Here is a 19,166-nt window from a genome sequence, read left to right as displayed (position 1 = left end):
CAGTGACTCATGCACTGAGCTCCCTACGCCAGCAAAAACTCAAGGTGACGCAGGACAGGACAAATCATCTGTTCTTTCAGAAGAAACAGCTGAATGAAAGCCAAGTCGGTACCGTGAGTAGAGTTGAAAGTCAGTATTTCTTAGCTTTAGTATTTACTGAAGCGTTTTTTTAAAGTGACAAGTTGATTTTTCCCTTTCTTACTTCCCGGGAATCACTTCACTCTAATTTTGTCACTGTAGCTAGGCCATTACCTCAAAAAACACAGTCTCCTCTAAACTAGAGCTCTTCAGTTTGGAACTTCAAAAAAACTTAACACAGCTAGCATTTGCCTTGAAGTTTAATTTATTTAAAGGCAGTGTGTGTTTGTCAATGCTTTGGATCATGACATTTGTTACCTGTGCATTTACCAGGCAATGCTACTGTGCAACAACACACAAGGCACACTGCATAAATGAATTTTCTCACCCAATTAGTCCTAGAGACAATCTACAATCCAGAAAGTTGTATTTATTTATCATTGCCAGAAGCTCCAGCAAGTGCAGCCAAGCTTTTTAATTTTCTCTGTCCAGGAGCCTGAATGGACACAGACCCTACAAAGTAAATTATCTGCACTCAAGTGCAGATCAACTCCAAATCCATTTCTCTGTGTCCATCTGGACTCTGAACCTCACAGACCGTCAAAGTGGATGTAAGACAACAGCAACCTTCAGGTTTTGCCTTGTGATCCTTCCCTTATGCTGATGGCCAGTTCCAGCACCCAGCACTGACCTGACAGTACCCAAACCTACACATGAAAGCTCGGGGTGATGCTTCACACAGTGTCAAATGCCAGGTACCTTCTGGCCCAAGGAAGAGCTGATCTCCCCAGACTCACTCTGGAAAAGCCTCTGACAAAATGACTAACGTGGAAGGGTTATTTGTGGCTGGTTTCTTCAGCTCTTCTCCTCCCCCAGAAAACACGATGTGTCTGCAGCCTTGATTTTAAAGCAGGTGGTTCCCCTCCTCAGGGCTGTACCTAAACTCCACTCAGCCTGCCTGGAAGGGCTGAGCCCATGTGTGGCTCTTGCCAGATTTGTTCTCTGGGGTGAGGCAGAAGCTCTGAACTCCTCTGAGCAGACTCCAGGGCTTGGCTGATCAGGGGTTAAAGCAACTCAGCTCACTCATCAAAGATGCTCAGTAAGTCAGTTCAGCTCAATCAGGTGAATATTAGCACAAGGATGAGGACATTTAAGAGGCAATGAAATAACACCAAGCTCTTAATTTAAGTAACATCACAAGACAACCCTTTGGTTTTAATCACAAACCAAAACAGGCAAGTCCCATTGGAATCTACCACTTATGCAGCTTGGATTTAAATATCATCCAAGGTCTTCAAGCTACACTGAAGACCACAACATTCAAGTTGCACAGAAAAGATTTTATCCAGTATCTCTAATTTGAAAATCAGAGTTAAAGTCATGCAGAGTCTATGAATAAAAAAAAAATTATTTTCTGCTGATGAAGTAACACTTTTTATAGACTAGGATATCCTTTTGAATGGAAGAATCTGGAAGCACGAAGGCAATACAACCTGATACTCCAAAAACTTCCAGCTTTAGGCTGGAGCTCCCCCCCTGCTGTAATTCAACTTGAGCAGCTGTTGATGTCTCCTTTCCTCTGCCCAGTGTCCCATCCCATTCCCCCCTTGGAACCAGCAGCTGACTGGGCACATGCACAGTAGCTGATGGAACAGCAAAATTTAGTTTTCAACCAGATCAGCTCCCTGGTGGAGTTTGTAACAGAGCCAGACAAACCCTGGAATTAGCATATGGAAAATGAGAACCACCTCTTGTGCCAGCTTCTGAGGCTCTGGTCACCCTAAAGCCACTGTGAAAAGCACATTGCCCAGCCCAGGTGAGCTGCAGACTCTTCCCAGTGAATGTCTTTCACTCCTGCTCCTCTCACCTCCACCCACGGGCAGGATCTGAGCCCCAGGTGAGGAGCGGCAGCAGCCCCACAAAACCCCTCGTACCACAGGGACAAACCCTTGGAAGAGAGGCCAAGGAGAATTACCAGAACACAACACAGGAAGAATTACAGCTCTAAAAGTCATTTTTACCTACTCTGCTCTCCCCTCCCCAGAGGAATCAGCTCTGGGGACAGCAGCTGGCAGCTGCTCAAACAAACCTGGTGCTCAGCAGCAGAAGGGCTTTTAAAAATCCAGTCAGAATAGATCCTGATGTTATAATAAAATGCAGGAAGTTTTGGCTGTCAGAATACAAAATCATTTGAGGCTACAGCCCTTCATTCACCAAGCTATATCCTCCCAAAACAGCCTAACCCTAACAAACCCCTGTTAACTCCAGGGGAAGGCTCCAGATGTACATTAAACATTTGTTGGGTAATTGGTTCAGGCAGAACGTTCTGAAAAGTTGTAGTTCCAACCTATAGACTCTGTCTAGAAAAGAATTACAGTATTTTAAAAGCAGCTTTTCTTAAAGGCATAACTTTGTTCTGCTCTGGTCACACTGCAGTCATTTATAAACTGATCCAAGACAATCAAACAGAAAAGCAAAAATCTATCTTCAAGTTTCCCACTGAAACTCAAAGGCAGCAACATTTCAAGCACAGGAGCTTTCTCACAGAGCAGAGTTTACAAGCACACAGATACCCAGCCTCTACAACTGGCTTTGCTCCAATTACCCTTTACTATATTGATATTTTGAGTATTGCAAATGTCCAGATCTCTCTCACGATTTGACTGGGAATGAATGGAAGGAGCCATTTGGAGCTGTCCCTGAGTGACCTGCCCAACCAGAAAGGCATTTTTTGAATTAGCACTCATTGATAAATCTATGAAAACAATTCCACGTGTGCCTTGCCTGCTTTCAGCTTTAACCTCTCTCTGATTACAATTCTTATCAAACAGGAACTTCCATACAGACGCTGTCTCACAGTCCCCTTATTTAAGGTAAGAACATGAAATAAGTGTGCCAAGGTGAAAAAGGTTCAATCCAGCAAAGCAGTGAAAATGGATGTGAGTTTTAACCTGCTTTCCCAACTCAGGCTGGGGAGAAAGCAAAGGGCTACCACATCCAGCCAGCAGAAAACCATGGAGAGGAAAATGGTTCTTATTTGCAGGTACAGCAAGGGTTGTCCTTCCCCAAACCCAAGCACAAAATTCTTGTGGATCATTCATTCTGGCATAGCCTTTCCTTTTCCCTCTCCAGAGCAGTGATCAAATGCCAGCCCCATTTCTGCAACAGACATCAAAAAAAATCCCAGCTTTTTTGAGGTGTGGAGGAGGCAAATTCTTTGATATTCTCAAACAGGAGACATCACTGGCTTTCTAAAAAGAGACCCCACGGAGGGAAATGGAGGGTGCTTGTTTATTTGTAGGTGGTATTTCATCCCCAGGTGCCACAGACCACAGCCCAGGAAAAGCTCCCTGGTGGATGGCCTTGTTTGTTGTGGATGCAGGCTCCAAGGATCTGCTGTATGTGTGCCCTCTGCTGTAAGTGAACAGGCTCAGATATCAATCTACCCAAGGTCATTTAAAAATTGCATTCCTGACAAGTTCTGTGAAAACGGGTCAGTGCCTGGGGGAGAGGGACCTTCCCAGCAGCACAGATTTTGCTGCTGCCAGAGCACTCACAGGACCGGGCCATGAACGCTTCATGGCAAGAAAAGCACGCAGGTGGTCCCACAACCTGCCACTCTTCGATTCCAAGCTTCCAATTATTTTCTTTTTCCTATTTTCCCGCTGGGCTGATAAGCATGGGAAGAGATCTGCTTACAGAGATGAAGCATGCCTTTTTAATTTGTGTTTGTCTTTCAAATGTTGCCTGGTTACTCCCTAAACTATCATCAAACACTTAGCACTGCAAAGTGACTTGCAACAAACACCTCTACCCAGAGCCAGCAGGAAGAGTGACAGGCACAAGTTTGCTTGCTGGGCACCTACCAGGCCAAATGTGCCCCGCCACACTTGTGGGCACCACGAGATTGCTGGCTATCCTACATTTCACCTCCATCTGCAGCTGTGCAATCATCTCCATGTGCAGCTCACTCCTCTCAGCGCTGCTCTGCAGCCTCCCACAGCCAGGGCAGTTTGCAGGAATAAATCAGCATTGTGCCCACTGTGACCCATGAAACGCTCCAGGGAACTTGGCAGGAAGCAGGACATTTGCTAACAATACAAAGTTGACATTTCAAGTTTTAACACCTAAATTTCACCAAGTTAAAACTGTTTAAAGTTTTAAAGAAGCTGAACCTACACATGCCCGAAGTGTCTGATGTGACACATCCAGCAGTGCTACGGGAGCTGGACAGTATCACTGTCAGGTTACACACTCAGGAGGTTTCAGGTGACTACAGGATGGAAACATCACAGGTATCTCCAAGAAAGGTGAGTAGGATCATTGCACTATCCTTCCAAAAGCTGAAAGGAACCTCTGGAAGTCAGAAATTCTCAAGGACACTTCAGGGGAAGCCACCTCTCGTGGTGCACCTTCAAACTGCATTTGTTTTTGTCTTCTTGCCTTGTCATCATCAGCTCATTCATATGTTGGTCAGGTTTTACATCCAACTCTTATTTCTTTCAAACTGCCAAGCAATGAACTTGCAGAAATTCTCATTCTTTGTTCCAAAAGGTGTAACATTAATTTATACCAGAGGAAAGATCAAATTCAGGTGCAGTCCACTCCTTGTGGGTATCCAGTGGTTTAAAGTCTTAGAATAATAATATTTATCAGCTTTGCTTCATCAGTTCTCAGACACTTTTGTCTCAGAACACTGAAAGCCCCCAGTACCGCTCAGACATCAGTCCATGGAGAATTACATCAACCCTCTTCCTGCAGCCCAGCTTCAAAGGCAAATCCAACAGAGCTGCTTTAAATCAATCAGCAGTTGGCAGCTCTGGGTGTTCACCTGGCATTTCCCACGCAGCCTGATACACGACAGACACAGCCAGCGTCTCCTGCATTTCCTCTGCCTGGCTGAGAACTGTCAGCTCGAGCTGCCACAAACCCTTTCAACAAAGCAGCATTTCACTCCTGCCTCTTGCTGCAGGAGATCCCCAACTCTGTAGTGAAGGGTCACTGAAACACCTCTCCACCGTGGGGTGGGGCATTGGTGTAAACACTAGGTGTTCCTGCTATTTGTTGAGTTAAAATAACAAAAGATTTTATTAAAAAGGGGGGAGAAAACATGTGGTTCTATCCTTTCCTCTGGAACATCTGAGATAAATCACAACAGCCGCGCTCCAGGTTTGCTGCTGGCTGAGTCCATTACGTTAATAATTAGCAGTGATACATAGCAGAGGCCACTCGAAGCCCAGTCATGGCTTACCCTGCCACTTGTTACAGTGACCCACAGCACTGGATACAGGGAGTTTTTGCATGTCTGCAGCACACGAGGTGACCACGCTCATTATTCCCTCACCCAGCACAGCCCCAGCCTGGGAGGACTCAGCCAAGCTGTGAATTGAGACTATTTTAGAAATCACGAGCGAGGCATTTGCAACACTAGCTTGAAATTCCCCAAATTCCTGAGGAGAAAACTGTGACGTGCTCAGCCCTGCCAGCCAGGGCTGAGTCAGCACAAGAGGACAAAACAAACAGGACTATGTCCTGCCCACCACATGCAGCTGGGGGTAGCTTCCCTACCACGTACCAGGGAGAACTGGAATTTTATTTCACTTTTTAGCCCTAATTAAGTTTGAAGAACCTTAACTCTGGTTTAGTTTTCACTATCAGTCTTTCACTCCCTTTATTAAATATCATTAAGAGAAGCTCTAGTAGATCTAATTTAGAAATTACAACAGAGCTGCTAAGTTTGTGAACAGCAGTTTATAGGTAACGTGCTGCCCCCGTACCAAATTCAAACAGGTATGGGTTTATTTATCCAGCGTCTTCAAAGAGGGGACTGCTGTAATTTAGGAGATGAGCAGAGCACACAAGGCAGCTTCAGTTCGGAGAAAATCAGGGAAAACTCCCTGGGCTCCTGATCCCCACAGTGCCAAGCTCGGGGCCAGGCACAGCTGCTGGGCCCAGCTCGCTGCCCAGGCCAAGGGCTGGGTCACACAGGAAGGTTTCCTGCAGCTCAGCTGAAGGGCAGTGACAGTCCAGAGGGAAAGACTCCCCCGACTGCCCCGGCCACAGCCGCCAGGACTTGCTCCCTGATGCCCGTGGAGCTGCCGAGACACAGGAGCAGATCTCTGCCCTCCGGACTTGTGCCTCCCAAGGAGCCCTCCCAGGAGAACTGAAAATCCACACAGGCCATCCCTACGCTTACATTTCAGCTCTTATTTGCATTCTGCTTAGCAGTAACCTAAGATTAGTAGTAGCTGGCAAGCCACAGGCTGGACAAGGTTTATTTGGACTGCAGAGCACTCAGCATAGCAGTGGTTTCCATTCTCCATCAATCCTGCTTAAGTTGTTCTACTTCCCATGTAGAACAATTTTGTTTAGACAAAGATTACACTGTCAACTGAGACAATGATTCAAGGAGGCCCTTTAAGATCTGCCATGTAAGCTCACTCATTTAACTTTTGCTCTTCTTTCCAAACAAACAATCTAGCACAAACCACTTAAGAAAACTGGCAACTTTCACTCCAGTGACCTCTTTCCCAAGCTGTTTGATTATGCCTGAACTCAAGGAGTTTGGGGAGAGAGCAAGTGTGACAACAGTGACACAGCAGGGGCATGCTTTGGTGTTGTGTTCAGTCACACACAGGACACAGATCACCTCACACATCACCCCACCACAGCAAGGCCAGCCACATGCAGGGACCCATTCCAACGCCTCAGCCTGGCTGGTGCTGGGCAGTGAGTTGTAAGGGTTTTTCTGAAGGATATATCCTCAGTCCCACAGCCAGTCTTGTGACAAACATAGTTATGTGGAAATATTTTTGGTCACAGATTTGCTCCACAGACTCCTTACACCTCTGCTCTTCAGCACTGCGAGTTACTATTTTTCCCAAGCGGTGAACACAAGAAATTCCAAAACACTTTTGCAAGAGAACGTGCAAAAGCCACTGCTACATTCTCATGAGACGTTTCAGGAGACAAAAGCTCTGGAGTTTTCATCCCTTTATAGTCGAGCCCACCATGTGAGTGTGGAAAGGTACAGCACAACCCACTTCATATGCTGTGTGTTCAAGCTGAACATTTGTCTGCAATTAAGATTTGGGGAGGGCAGGGTGGGTACCTCAAATCAAGTGAGACAGTTCAAACACTAAAATCCTTTCATCAAAAGACCCCAAGTTAGTGGTACGTTCATTTTAAACACAAATTTGCTTTCAATTTGATTCTGCATAGGTTTTAAAGAAGTTCAACAAGTCAGAGGACAAACACCACACTCCCACCCTCTTGTGCCTGAATCACCACTGAGTTCACAATAAATTCCAGTTCAGCACAACAGTGTGCAATTGCACAATATAAATCCATCCATCAGCTTTTAAGACAAAGTCACAGATGTCTTCTCCTTTGGAGGAAAAGTGTCGACCTTCATTTCTATAAGGTCAGAAGAGCTTTTACTCACATGAACTTGTGCACACACACAAGAATCTTCCTCTAAACATGAGCATCATATAATCCTTCTGCTATTTACAGGGGGAAATCCTTAAAATCTCCTTCTCTCTCCCCCTTGAGCACACAGGCCTGACACAGATATTATTTCCTGGAAGTACAAGGCACTAACACCCATCCAGCAGTTTCACAGCAGATACCCTGGTAACTGAAGGGCTCCTTCCCTCATTAGGAGTCACTGGTTATCAAATGGCTGTGACTGCTGTTTTAACACTGTTTCCATCTAATAACCAAGGGTACATTACACTAAAAAGGGGGGTAATATCTGCCCGTTGAAGCAGGAGGGGAATAGGAGGAGCACCTCCCTACCAACAACTTCTCCTCATCCATTTTCAGCACCTAATATCACCTTTCCTCCAGACTTAGTCTTTCTTTAGAAAAGTATGTGAAAAACAAGGGTACAGGAAAGAAGATAATCATTGCAGAAATTTTTGACCCAGTATTATGAACTCATTCCTGTACTAAAGGCAATAATATTTCCTTGTGGTTTTGTGAAGAAAAATTTAACTTCATCTTTTAAATCCCTTTCTTTTGAAATGCTGAATGGCACCACGAACAACTTCTGCTTTAAAAAGAGATACAATGCCATTTACCTCTTGTTGGCCTGTTGAACACTCCAGAGCAGCAGATGGAAAGCACCCAATACAGACTAATTAAGCTCCACGCACTCATCACAAACTCACAACTGTGCTGCAGCTTCCAGCGGTGCCATGAGGCTCTGCAGAGCCAGCTGCAGCAGATTCCTGCACTCCCACCTCTCCTGTCCATGGCCAGTGAGGCAAACAGGAACCCATCCCAATCCCAACCCTCCAGCATGAGGAACACCCACGGCCACTTAACCCCCCTGTCCTTGCACGTGCAGGCTCCAAACTAAACTCACTGACAGGGCAAGGCAGACCTGGAATCACGATGTTGGTCTGACAGCAGGCAGTGTAAGGACTGAAAATAGGAGGTAAGGATGATTCCCCATGAGACTTTCACAGCAAATTCTCCTGCAATTTCCTGATCCATGTACTCCTCACGCAGGCTTTAGGCACCCACTATATCCTGAGGCACAGACTATCACAGTTTAGCTCTGCTGTTAAAAAAAAATTGCTTCTTTTTGCTGTTTTCAACATGTCATCTGCAAATTTCAAGTAGTGACTCTTTGTTCCTGCATAGGAAGAGATGGGTGGAGGAGGCTCACCATTCCCTCTGCCACTTCAGATTTAGACTTCTATTACATCTGACCTGAATTGTCATTTCCTTACCGAACAGTTTTGTTCATTCTGGTTGTTTTTTCAATGTCTCCTGCTCCATTTCCTCTGCCCAAAGCAGGGCAGGCCAGGGCTGTACAAAGTGCAGATTAAATCACAGAATGGTTTTGGGTTGGAAGGAACTTTAGAGATCCTCCAGTGCCACTCCTGCCATGGCAGGGACACCTTCCACTGTCCTAGGATGCTCCAAGCCCCAATGTCCAGCCTGGCCTTGGGCACTGCCAGGGATCCAGGGGCAGCCCCAGCTGCTCTGGGCACCCTGTGCCAGAGAACCACCCTCACAGAGAACAGTTTCTTCCTAATCTCCAATTTAAACTTCTGCTTTTTCCATTTAAATCCATTCCCCCATGCCCTGTCACCCTATTCCTTGTCCCAAGTCCCTCTCCAGCTCTCTTGGAGCCCTTTTAGGCCCTGCAAGGGGCTCTAAGGTGTCCCCAGAGCCTTCTCTTCTCCAGGCTGAATAACTCCAGTACTCAGAGCATCATCCTGGTGCCTCCTCTGGACTGGCTCCAGCAGCTCCACATCCTCCCTGTGCTGGACCCCTGAGCTGGAGGTAGCTCTGCAGGTGGGGTCTCCCCTGTGTTTGTGCTTGGGATGTACTGTAAGTCTATATACTATAAAAATATTATATTATTATAGATTGATTATATGTATTATGAAAACAGAAAGAAAATGTGTCAAGTCTGTGGTAAAAACGTTTCCTAGATTGATCCCTTTTCCACTTACTCCTCAAGTTCTCTACCTGATTTGCATTTAGATGCATTTAGATTTCCACAGACCCTTCATCCCTTCAGCTCCTACATTACTGAGAGAATTCATCTTTCCCAAGATGATTAGGCACAACAAGCACAAACAGAGGAATGCAGGCTCCAGGGTTTGCAGCAGTAACTCCCAAACCATAAAAAGCACAAAACAATGGACAAGATTGACCAATCTTTAACCAGTTCTTTGCCTATGTGAAGGCCTTTCCTCACACTGCAGTCACTTACAAGCCTCTGGTTAGGACTGTTACTAAACTCCTTCTGGAAAGCTGATCATGAGTATCATGGTCTCCAGATTCCCAGATCTGAACAGGACCCCCAGAGATGGCACCAGTAGCTCACATCTGGCTGCTCTGCTGCCAAATGATTTGTGCCAAATGTTTTTGTGCAGCACAGTCCATCAGCTATTCCATCTCTGAGATTCTTGCAGTTTTTCTATTTTCAACATTTTTCTACTTACAAACCCTTCAGAGTGATTTCCTGGTATTTTCCTCAAATTTTCCACAAGAAAATCCCTGAGCAACTTCAGAGTAGACATATATAAAGAGGTAGACACCTACTTTTTCCTGCTTTCTCTTCTGCATTTTCCTTCTCCACACCATCTGATGGCTCTACCACCACACTGAGAAAGCCTTAGAACAGGATGAATTTGAATGCCCCAGGGTGAACAGAAAGCCATGAGCTTTTATTCACCTTGTTCTGTGAAACAGATGCACACCACCTTGCAACTCTGAATCCTTGAGGAAGGCTCACAAAGTCTGCCAGGAATTCCTGAGCAGCCAAGCACCTGAAAGCAGCAGGTCTGGACAAGTGAAAGGAGGCTGGAGATACACCAAGATATAAATTGATGTGACCCTGGGGTCAGAGCCGAGGAGAGCAGGACACCAGCAGCCCTCACTTCTCCCCTCTCGCTAAGGGACAAACACCACTCCGCTGCTTGTTGCTTCCTTGCCAGAGGATAACAAAGAAATTTAAGTCGAGAGGAAGGGGGAGGGAAAAGGAGCTGCTGCAAGTGCTGGCAGGAGCAGTTATGGCATAGCTGCACTCTTAGTTCAGCAGCCCAGAGGAATCCAGGCACGGCTGACAAAACCCAGCTTTGTGCACAGCACGCAGCACCCGGCAGGGCTCTCACGCTGCTCTCAAGATTAGAACACATTGAAGGTTTTGTTACATCAAGGCATTACTGCTTGTGCCTGTCATCTCGAGGCTTGAGCCAAGCAGAAGCAAATTATCCATTTCACAACTACCTAGAAATAAAAAGAGTTTAATTTAAACTAAAGCTTCAGTGCAGGAGCAGGTGCTGACTGAGTAGTCGCGCAAAATGATTCACCTCATGAATGATTTCCCAAGTTGGATGCACTTAAGTCTTGAATTCCTGTCTGTAGGCACAGTCACAATTCAATTATGAGGCCAGCTTGCATAGCAAGTTTTAAAATTAAAGTCATCTCTGGTTGCTCAGAATATCAACCAAAAAAGCCCATGGAAGTAGCTCATCTACTGCAGCATTTCACTTCAGCAGTGGGAAGAAAACCAAGGCACTGAAGAAAGTAAGAATTCCTTATGTAACAATTGTCACTCCTGTCTCATTTGTAAATACAAGAAAGTTACTGAAATTACATAAAAAAAAGATGTCAACTTCTAAGCAATTAAGCCTTAAGAGAGATTCGTTCACTTTCAATATCATCGTTCCTAATTAAGTGCCCAACCTTGAGGCTGAACAATGAACATCTTGACACAGAGAAGGACAAAGGTCAGTAAAGAACTAAAACCTTCCCAGCAATAACAAAAATGTCAAAAATGCAGTTTTAGAACTAGATTGTGTAAGTTCAACTGAGCTTGTTCAGTAAGTGCTTGCTACTGATGCCATCCACAGCTGGCCAAGCAAGGTGCAGTAATTCAAATCATGACAACTCCCAGCCCCTGAATCACACAGGTTTAATATCAAGAGACAGAACACAAAAGTGAGGGGAAGGAGATGAAATATTGCAAAACAAGTTCAGCTGACAGAAGTATTTATCATTTTACTTCAAATTCAAAAATAATGAGGCAGGAGACTGTTTCAGCATGATGGATTTCAGTTTTTTCTACTTAATTACTTGCTTCAAGAACCTCTTTCCCCGCACTCAGCCGTGAAGACACTGCATGTGACACTCCTGGAAGTGTACAAGCAAGCTGGCTGTTAATGGTATTGTCACCTTAGTATTTCTATTCCACACCTGCCCAAGTGGACCAAGTGAAACCCCAGAATTCCCAGTGTAACAATAAAGGGACCTACAAATCCTTCACATGACATTTACCAAGCAGCCAGTTCTGCTGGGATCATCATCCTGCACTTTGTAACTCGTTAAAAGGCCTTGGGGACCCTTTTGGGAAGCCAAGATGTAATGAAAATACCAAGAACATTCATGGCACATTTATCAGGTTCCATCTGCTCCTCACAACAGAGAACACCAGCCGTCACTCCCAAGTTTTTCAGTCTCAGAGCAATTTTTCCCTCTTCCATTTGAAGATTTAATAAACCTTTAAAAGAAAAGAGTTGCCTTACTTTAGTTTCAATTCTTTTCTTCCGTATCTGGGGGTGGATATGCCCCCAAGGGAGGACTTAAATCAAGATTAACTACAAATATAGATCAATAAGGTGTTTTTAAGAGAGAAGTATTGCACCTGTAGGCAGTTCTGGCTTCTCCAACACCAAGTGTTCCCGTCTTACGCTGTTTCCGATAAACCTTCTCTGCAACAGGATTAAAGGCAGGCCTAAAATATCAGTGCTAATTTGGTGCTCATCAAGATGTCCTCAGGGAAGCAGGATAAAAAGAAGAGACTAAGCATAATTATACAAGAGTAATATTAATAGGCAAGCTGGGCTTTAGCCACAAAAAGTCAACAAGTTTTCCTTAATATTTCTTCCAAAGCACTTGGATGTCACTGAATAAAGAGGCACAATAAGACACAGCCATACTTCCTCTAGAAATCCAGGGGGGAAATTGGAAGGGAAGAGGGAAAAGAGAAAGTCAGCTGTGGAAAAAACACTAGTGAAAAATTTATGAGTGCTTCTTTTGCACAATCAAGTCTCCCTTGCTGGTAAAATATTGCCACAGACCTATTAGCCCTAGAAAATTCATTTTCTTAAAGAAAATCCTAGTCTGTGGCAAATGTTTATGGCCCATAACTTTAAGCAGGACTGAAAAACTCTAGCAAGGCTTGCAAATTGTATAACCAAACGGAATTAAGGTCAACACTGTCACAGGGATTAGGACACCAGTTCCTTATGATCGTGTCAAGTGTCCAGCAGTGCTCTGTGGGGCCAACAGCAGCCCTACCCCACTGCTGGGCTTTATTTCAGTCCATCAGCCCTGGGATATGGGTACTCCCTGCTTCACCTTCTCCTCAGGGAAATGAAGGGAAAGTGCAGGAGAAATCCACTAAACCACCTGTGAAGTAACACCCTACTACCACAGCACTTTGAAAAATAATTACTGGGGGAAAGAGAGGGGAAATCCAGTCTGGAAAGCTGAATTGCAGGTTATTATCTTCTGCGGTCAGGCACTGGGTAATGAGGCTTTTCCTGAAGAGAAATCCTGACTGGCATAACTAGAATGCAGCCCAAGCCTTGCTTGCCTTAAACAAGACTACCTTCAGCTCAATCTTTAATGCAACCATTGCAGCAAAGGCAGCACCCAGGAGATCCAGCACTGCCTAAGTTTTGCTTTTCCTTGCAGAACTGGCCCCAAATCCCTGTTGCCTCCCAGCTGCCCCACCACTGACCCCCTTCATCTGCAACACTCGGCCATGGAGAACAATTCTGCAGCTCCCTCTCCTGTGGCAGCTTCCAGAACTCATTCCAATACCACTCCCTCTCCAAACCGGGTTCTTGGATCTATTCTGTGTGTCAGAGCTCTTCCCCACCCCTCTGCCCTCTGTGTTTGGCAGGCACTGACCCACAACTCCAGCCCATTCTTCCCTTCCCAAAGGGCAGGGTGAGGGCTGACCTGGGCAGCCAGAGGGGCAGGAGATCCCCCCAAACAGGAAATTCTTCAGGGGGCCAAGAACAGAGCAGGGTTTGATGGCTGGCAGGCAATGCTTCCACACAGACTTTTCCTACCACAGCACACACGGACAACTGCAGGGATCTGTTTGTATCTCCAGCTTAGGAAAATGTTCCAGCAATGTTTAAGACAAGGAATAACTATGGAGATGCACATGCACCAGTTCTGCTGACCAGAAAATCTTCTGCTTTCATAATCTAAATAGAAATCTCCATTTTCTTATTTAAGCACAAATATTAATTTAAACATACAAAACCTCAGAACAGCAGAAACTGGAAGCTGAGCTGTGACTGTCCATGCTCTGAATTAGAGGCATGAAAGCATTAAGAGAGTGAGTAACACTTTACTCACTGTGCCCAATTCTCAGCACAGAAAAATTGTGGTTTAAGGAATCAGGTTGCTCAAAGTCCCAGCTCAGGTCCAGGTATCCTGTTAATCACTGTAAACACAGCTCACAAACACCTGGAAATGAGTAGTTTGTGATTAGCTGCAAGGAAAATAAACATGATTATACTGCACAAAATACCACTGAACAGGCCAGGAAAATCCAGCCAACCACTTTCATTAATCTAAATTAGTGGCCAGGATATTTCTATTAGGGTAAGGCCATATTCTCCAAAGGAATTGCATTCCTATGGTTTCAGTTTCAGGTTTGAATCCTAATAATTAAACTTCAGACGTCAAATACTGGACACACAGCAGTCATTCATATCAAAAGAAACCTATGGATATGCTGTAACAGCAGTAGCATGACTTGCAATAATACTGGAAAAACTCCTCTCCCCAGCCCTCTCTTTGCCATCCCAGCTCTATCTCAGAGCAGCTACGTGCACAGACACAGACAGGAACTGCAGAACAACACTTTTATAAGTGTGTGTCAGTAACTTATCAGCAAAAGCATCCTGGCCAAGGATTCTGCTGCAAATAAGTGATTGCAGAGACCTCTGATGATTAATCTGAAGCATTTTGATTAACCCAGCTAGTTCTTGGTTAGAGACATATTTCTACCAGCCAAAACTTTCTGACACATATTTTCTGTTTCGTTAAAAGCTGAGTGCCTGCTAAAACACAAAGCAGAGGTAGAAGATTAAAGACATTTTGCACATTGTGTTAAATACTTGATAGGGAAAACTCATCCTCACCAAATCCTGGGCACACTCAGTAGCTGACCTTGTGTCACCACTGATAATCAGAAAACAAATGGAATAATGTAATAATCTGCTACTGTTAAGACAAATAGCATTTGGTGCTCTAAGGACTACAAAACCTTGGTTGCTGTAATTGCAAGTTTTACTTTCAGGGAGACAAACTCAGTTCCCTGCAGGGTCTCTCTGCATCAGGGCCCACCCCGAGGCCCTGGAAGCACAGAAGGAGCAGGGTCAGTGCCAGAGCTCCCCACTCCACCTGGCACAAACACTCACTGCTCACCCTCACCCTGACCAGCACTAACGCCCATCCTGGAGTTTTCATTTATCCCTGCAATGCAGTTGTGCAGACAAACCATCAATGGGAAATTCATTAACTCCTGCAAATGCTCCCTGAAATAAACAACTCCCATACAGGTGAAGGGCACTAGAAACACAGATTTAGTTAACTTCACACAAGTTATTCCCTAAATAATGGATCCCACTGCATGGGTTTAATTTTTCTTATTCCAAGCTATGCCTTCGTTTGTTCAAATGAGAACTCAGACGATCAAAATCAAAAAGAAAGCAAGCACAGAGAGATCTGATACAAAATATAAACCCCCATGCATCAGAAGGAAAGAAAAGAGGACTGTAACCAAACACACACCACCACGTGCATTTTTTTTTTTTATTCCACCTTCCAAAACCAGTAACATTTGTCCATGTAGCAAGATCTCCAGAGATACAAATCAGTACCAGCAGGGTATGTGAGCAAATATATGGAGCACCCGGAGTGTGGCAACTACTGACATTGACTTACTTTATTAGAGGACATTTGTCTCAAGAACTTTTCAATGTATTCTTGAGACCATTTCAAGAGGTGCTTTCAGATTGGGAAGCCCTTAATCACAAACCACTTGAGACTGCTACAATAAACTCCTTAAAATAAATCTTAAGGTTTGCTCTGCTATTACTCCACATGGACTTATTAGGGGTCCTCTGATCTGAGCTGTTAGAGGCTGCTGTTCTGGTCAAGCAGTCAGAGTTTCTTTCACAAATACACATGAAAACAGAGCCCCAAATATCCACTGGGAAGCAGAACAACTCTTGGTGGCCCCAATTTGCTGCTCTTCCCCCACCTGTCCCTGCATCACCCCACTCTGCTGGCACAGTTCTCCTGAGGTGAAAGGACACTCAGCAACCTGCAGTTGATTATTAAGCAGCCCTAAAGACAAAGTCACAACTGTAGAAACAAAGACTTGTGTGATGTATTTAAAGATATCAAATGTCTAAAACAAAGTTAACATTTAAATGGTTGGTTAACCTGGTAGAAGGAACAGCTTTTCCTCAGTTTGTGTGAATTAGGTCAAACAGCTTTTCCCCTCCTTCCAGTCCATGCACAGCTACAGCACAACACACAGCAAGGTGTGCACACCACTTGTCTGGATGCAACATGCTGGTGTCCCCACATCTTTAACAGCCCCCTAAATACCAATCAGTATCAGATGGAATGAGCTGCGTTTCCAGACTACTGTGTCAGAAATGCAGCTGTGCAAGTTCAACAGCATGCGCTCATTTCAACAAAGATCACATCAGATTCAGTTTTCGTGTCGGTCCAGGACAGCCTTAAAGGCAAAATTCAAACCATGAGCCCTCCATAAACTCACTCTATTCTACTACACACATACATCAGCTAGGAGAAAAAAAAAAAGAAATTCCTCCAGGTTAAGTATTTCCCTGACCTCTTTTTGAACTGAAACACACCATTGTTCCATTGTCACCTCGGATTATTTGTCAGCTGCCGAAACACCATTTTTATAGCACTGCCTTTTCAATCACACTCTTTTTCACTGCCTTCATCCAGAGCCAGTGCACAACATCTTTTGACATGAAACTTAGCTCTTCTTTCTTTAGGAACGAAGTATTTCTGCCACAACTTCAGCGCACCAAAGGCCCAGCACAGCTGCGCTGGTGTCACTTTGCTGCTGCGCCTCAGCGAGTCACAAACACTGTTCTCTCCCCCCTCTTTAAAATTCTGATTCCATGCAGCTGAATAGGGAAACTCCAAGCTGCAGGCACATTAAGGAGTGGCCAGTTAAATCCCCAGGGACTGGTCCTTACCTTGCAGCATGCACCTGTAGGCAGACTCGGATATCGCGTAGATGTGCGGTGGCATCTCGTGGCGCTTCTTCCCTCTGTACATCTCAATGATGTTCTCTGAATAAATTGGGAGGTTCTTGTAAGGATTTATGACTACACAGAACAGCCCTGAATAGGTCTGGAAAAAGAAAAAATAACAAACATTTCTGTTAGTAAACAGTATTGAAATAGAGTCGTAAAGAACAGAAAGCCTTTTCACAGGTTCTGTAATATTTATCTTAAAACAAAATTGAGGTGCTTTTTGTAGAGCAACTCAAAGTACATGCTATATTCAAATTATTGGTTTCTAGTTCTCTTAAAAGGCTCTTTAATTACCTGCATAAAAAGTAATTTAAAGATAATAAGCGTAGGTAAATTTGAAGAGGAGTATCTGATCTCTTTCCCACAGACATTTAAATCTCTCTTCCGTTTGCCAAGTTCCAGCTTTATGGACAACTTTTGATGTTCAACTCCTTCAGTAAAATGTGCATTCCAAGATATTTTCATTTTAAAGGAACTGATAATATCCATTGCTCAAGTAAATAATCTGGGTGAGGGAAACACCTACTTCAAACCCCCATTATTTCTGCTATCCTGTTATTTTCTCATATCTGTCCATCTTTCCTGCTCATCAGCCCTTCTCATTCCCAGAGAGGGGTCATTCCCTCCCTGGCACCTGGCCCTGCAGGTGTTTCACACTCTGCTTTCAGAACTGACCCATCACAGAAGTGATACCAGAATACCAAGGAACCAGCACAAACTGTACATTGCTGATTTCACTGACTCTTACTGAGACATTTCTGCGCAGCCAAAATGCCTCAAGTGTCACAGAATTGAGCCCACACTGAAGCAATGCCCACAGGGCTGCATTTCCCTGTGATCCAAGCACCACAGACTCCTCCAGTCAACTCCACCTCTGCTCCACAGCAGCTATTCCTAAGGAAGTTAGCACAGGAACATCCATCCCTGGCAGAGGAAGGAGCACAGGCAGCCACGGACACTCGGCTGCGTGGGAGGCACAGATGAGCCTGGTCTGGCTCGGGATCAGAGGCTGAGCTCAGACAGACACTGCTCCCTGCACACACCAGAGCTCTCCCGGGGTGTTCCCTGATCCAAGGAATCTGGTTGGCTCTGGCCCTTTCAGCAGCAACCAGAACTGACTGCTTCTAAGAAAGCAGAATCTCTCCATTCACTGTTATCTCCTCACATGCTTGGACAGTGTGTTCTTTTTGGTCATTACTGAAATTCCCAGCTTTACCAGCTCAGGAATGTGAGCAAGAGAGACCAGGTTTGTTAGAAATGGGAGGTATCTTTCTGAAGGTCAGGAAAACCACATTTTTTACCTTTCAGGTTGAGAGGAGTAAAAGAATGGGGAGAATAAGCAGACAGCATTGACAGCTATTGAGAGCCCAGAGTACCGAGCAGGTCACTCAGCATCCTTAAAATATTTGTCCATTTTAAAAAGTATTTCTGCTACACTGGTATGAACACAGTAGCTGAAAGTCCCAATCTGCCTTTTTTTTTCTTTTCTAAGTATAAAAGATTTTATCTGGAGGAAAAGGTGCCCCCCTGTCCTTTCTACACCTCCACCAGCTTCTGGAAAGACAGGCAAAAGGTGTTCTCTGAACTGAGTCCAGGAGCACCATCAGCAAAGCAAAAGAACTTGGTTTCAAGCCAGATATCCTGACATAGGGACATCTTATGTCCTTGTAGGAAAATACTCCCTCTGCTTTGGTCAGATCTGCTGGATGATAACTGCAGGGCCTTACCACCTAAACAAGGTATTTCTTTCTCAAGAGAAAGGAAACAGATCTTATCAGGGCAACTGACCCAAGGGTAAAGAACAACTTATCAGTCATTAACTCAATATAACATGGGTCTGTTGGCAAGTGGGCAGTCCCTCCCCAGCCTCCTTTTCTACCACTGTCCCTCTTGCCAGGATCAGTGCTCTTGCCCTCACTTACTGACCCGGATACTCCTGCAGACAAATGTCAAACAGAATTGGTTGGAAATAGAAGCAGTTCCCTGCCCAAACTCATTCATGGTCACTGGTGATACTGGAAGGGAGGGAAGGCAGGACAGTTGTTTTAACAGCTTGGTACAACCATCCAAGGAGCCAATTAACTGCTGAACAATGGACACCCATTCCCAGCCACCTTCCCTGTGCTCAGCTGAGGTCACCCACATCCATCTGTCAGCACCACCAGTGACAGGAGGCTCTGAGAACTGCCACAAGCCTGGTTTCTGGTCTAGGCTTCAAATGAGGGT

General features: G+C 44.8%; 1 protein-coding gene across 1 annotated transcript in view; it reads right to left on the bottom strand.

Annotated features, from left to right (window-relative positions):
• Positions 1-19,166, bottom strand: part of MYH10 (myosin heavy chain 10) — a 91,714-nt gene that overhangs the window by 60,205 nt on the left and 12,343 nt on the right. The window contains exon 3 of the mRNA XM_082294149.1: positions 16,881-17,037. Within this exon, the coding sequence (XP_082150275.1) occupies positions 16,881-17,037 (157 nt within the window). The remainder of the gene's footprint in view (positions 1-16,880; positions 17,038-19,166) is intronic.

The sequence above is a fragment of the Coloeus monedula genome (assembly GCF_965178545.1).
Source record: "Coloeus monedula genome assembly, chromosome: 19".
NCBI classification, from domain to species: domain Eukaryota; kingdom Metazoa; phylum Chordata; class Aves; order Passeriformes; family Corvidae; genus Coloeus; species Coloeus monedula.
Note: the sequence above shows the minus strand (reverse complement) of the source record. Positions and strands in the feature narration are given on the sequence as shown.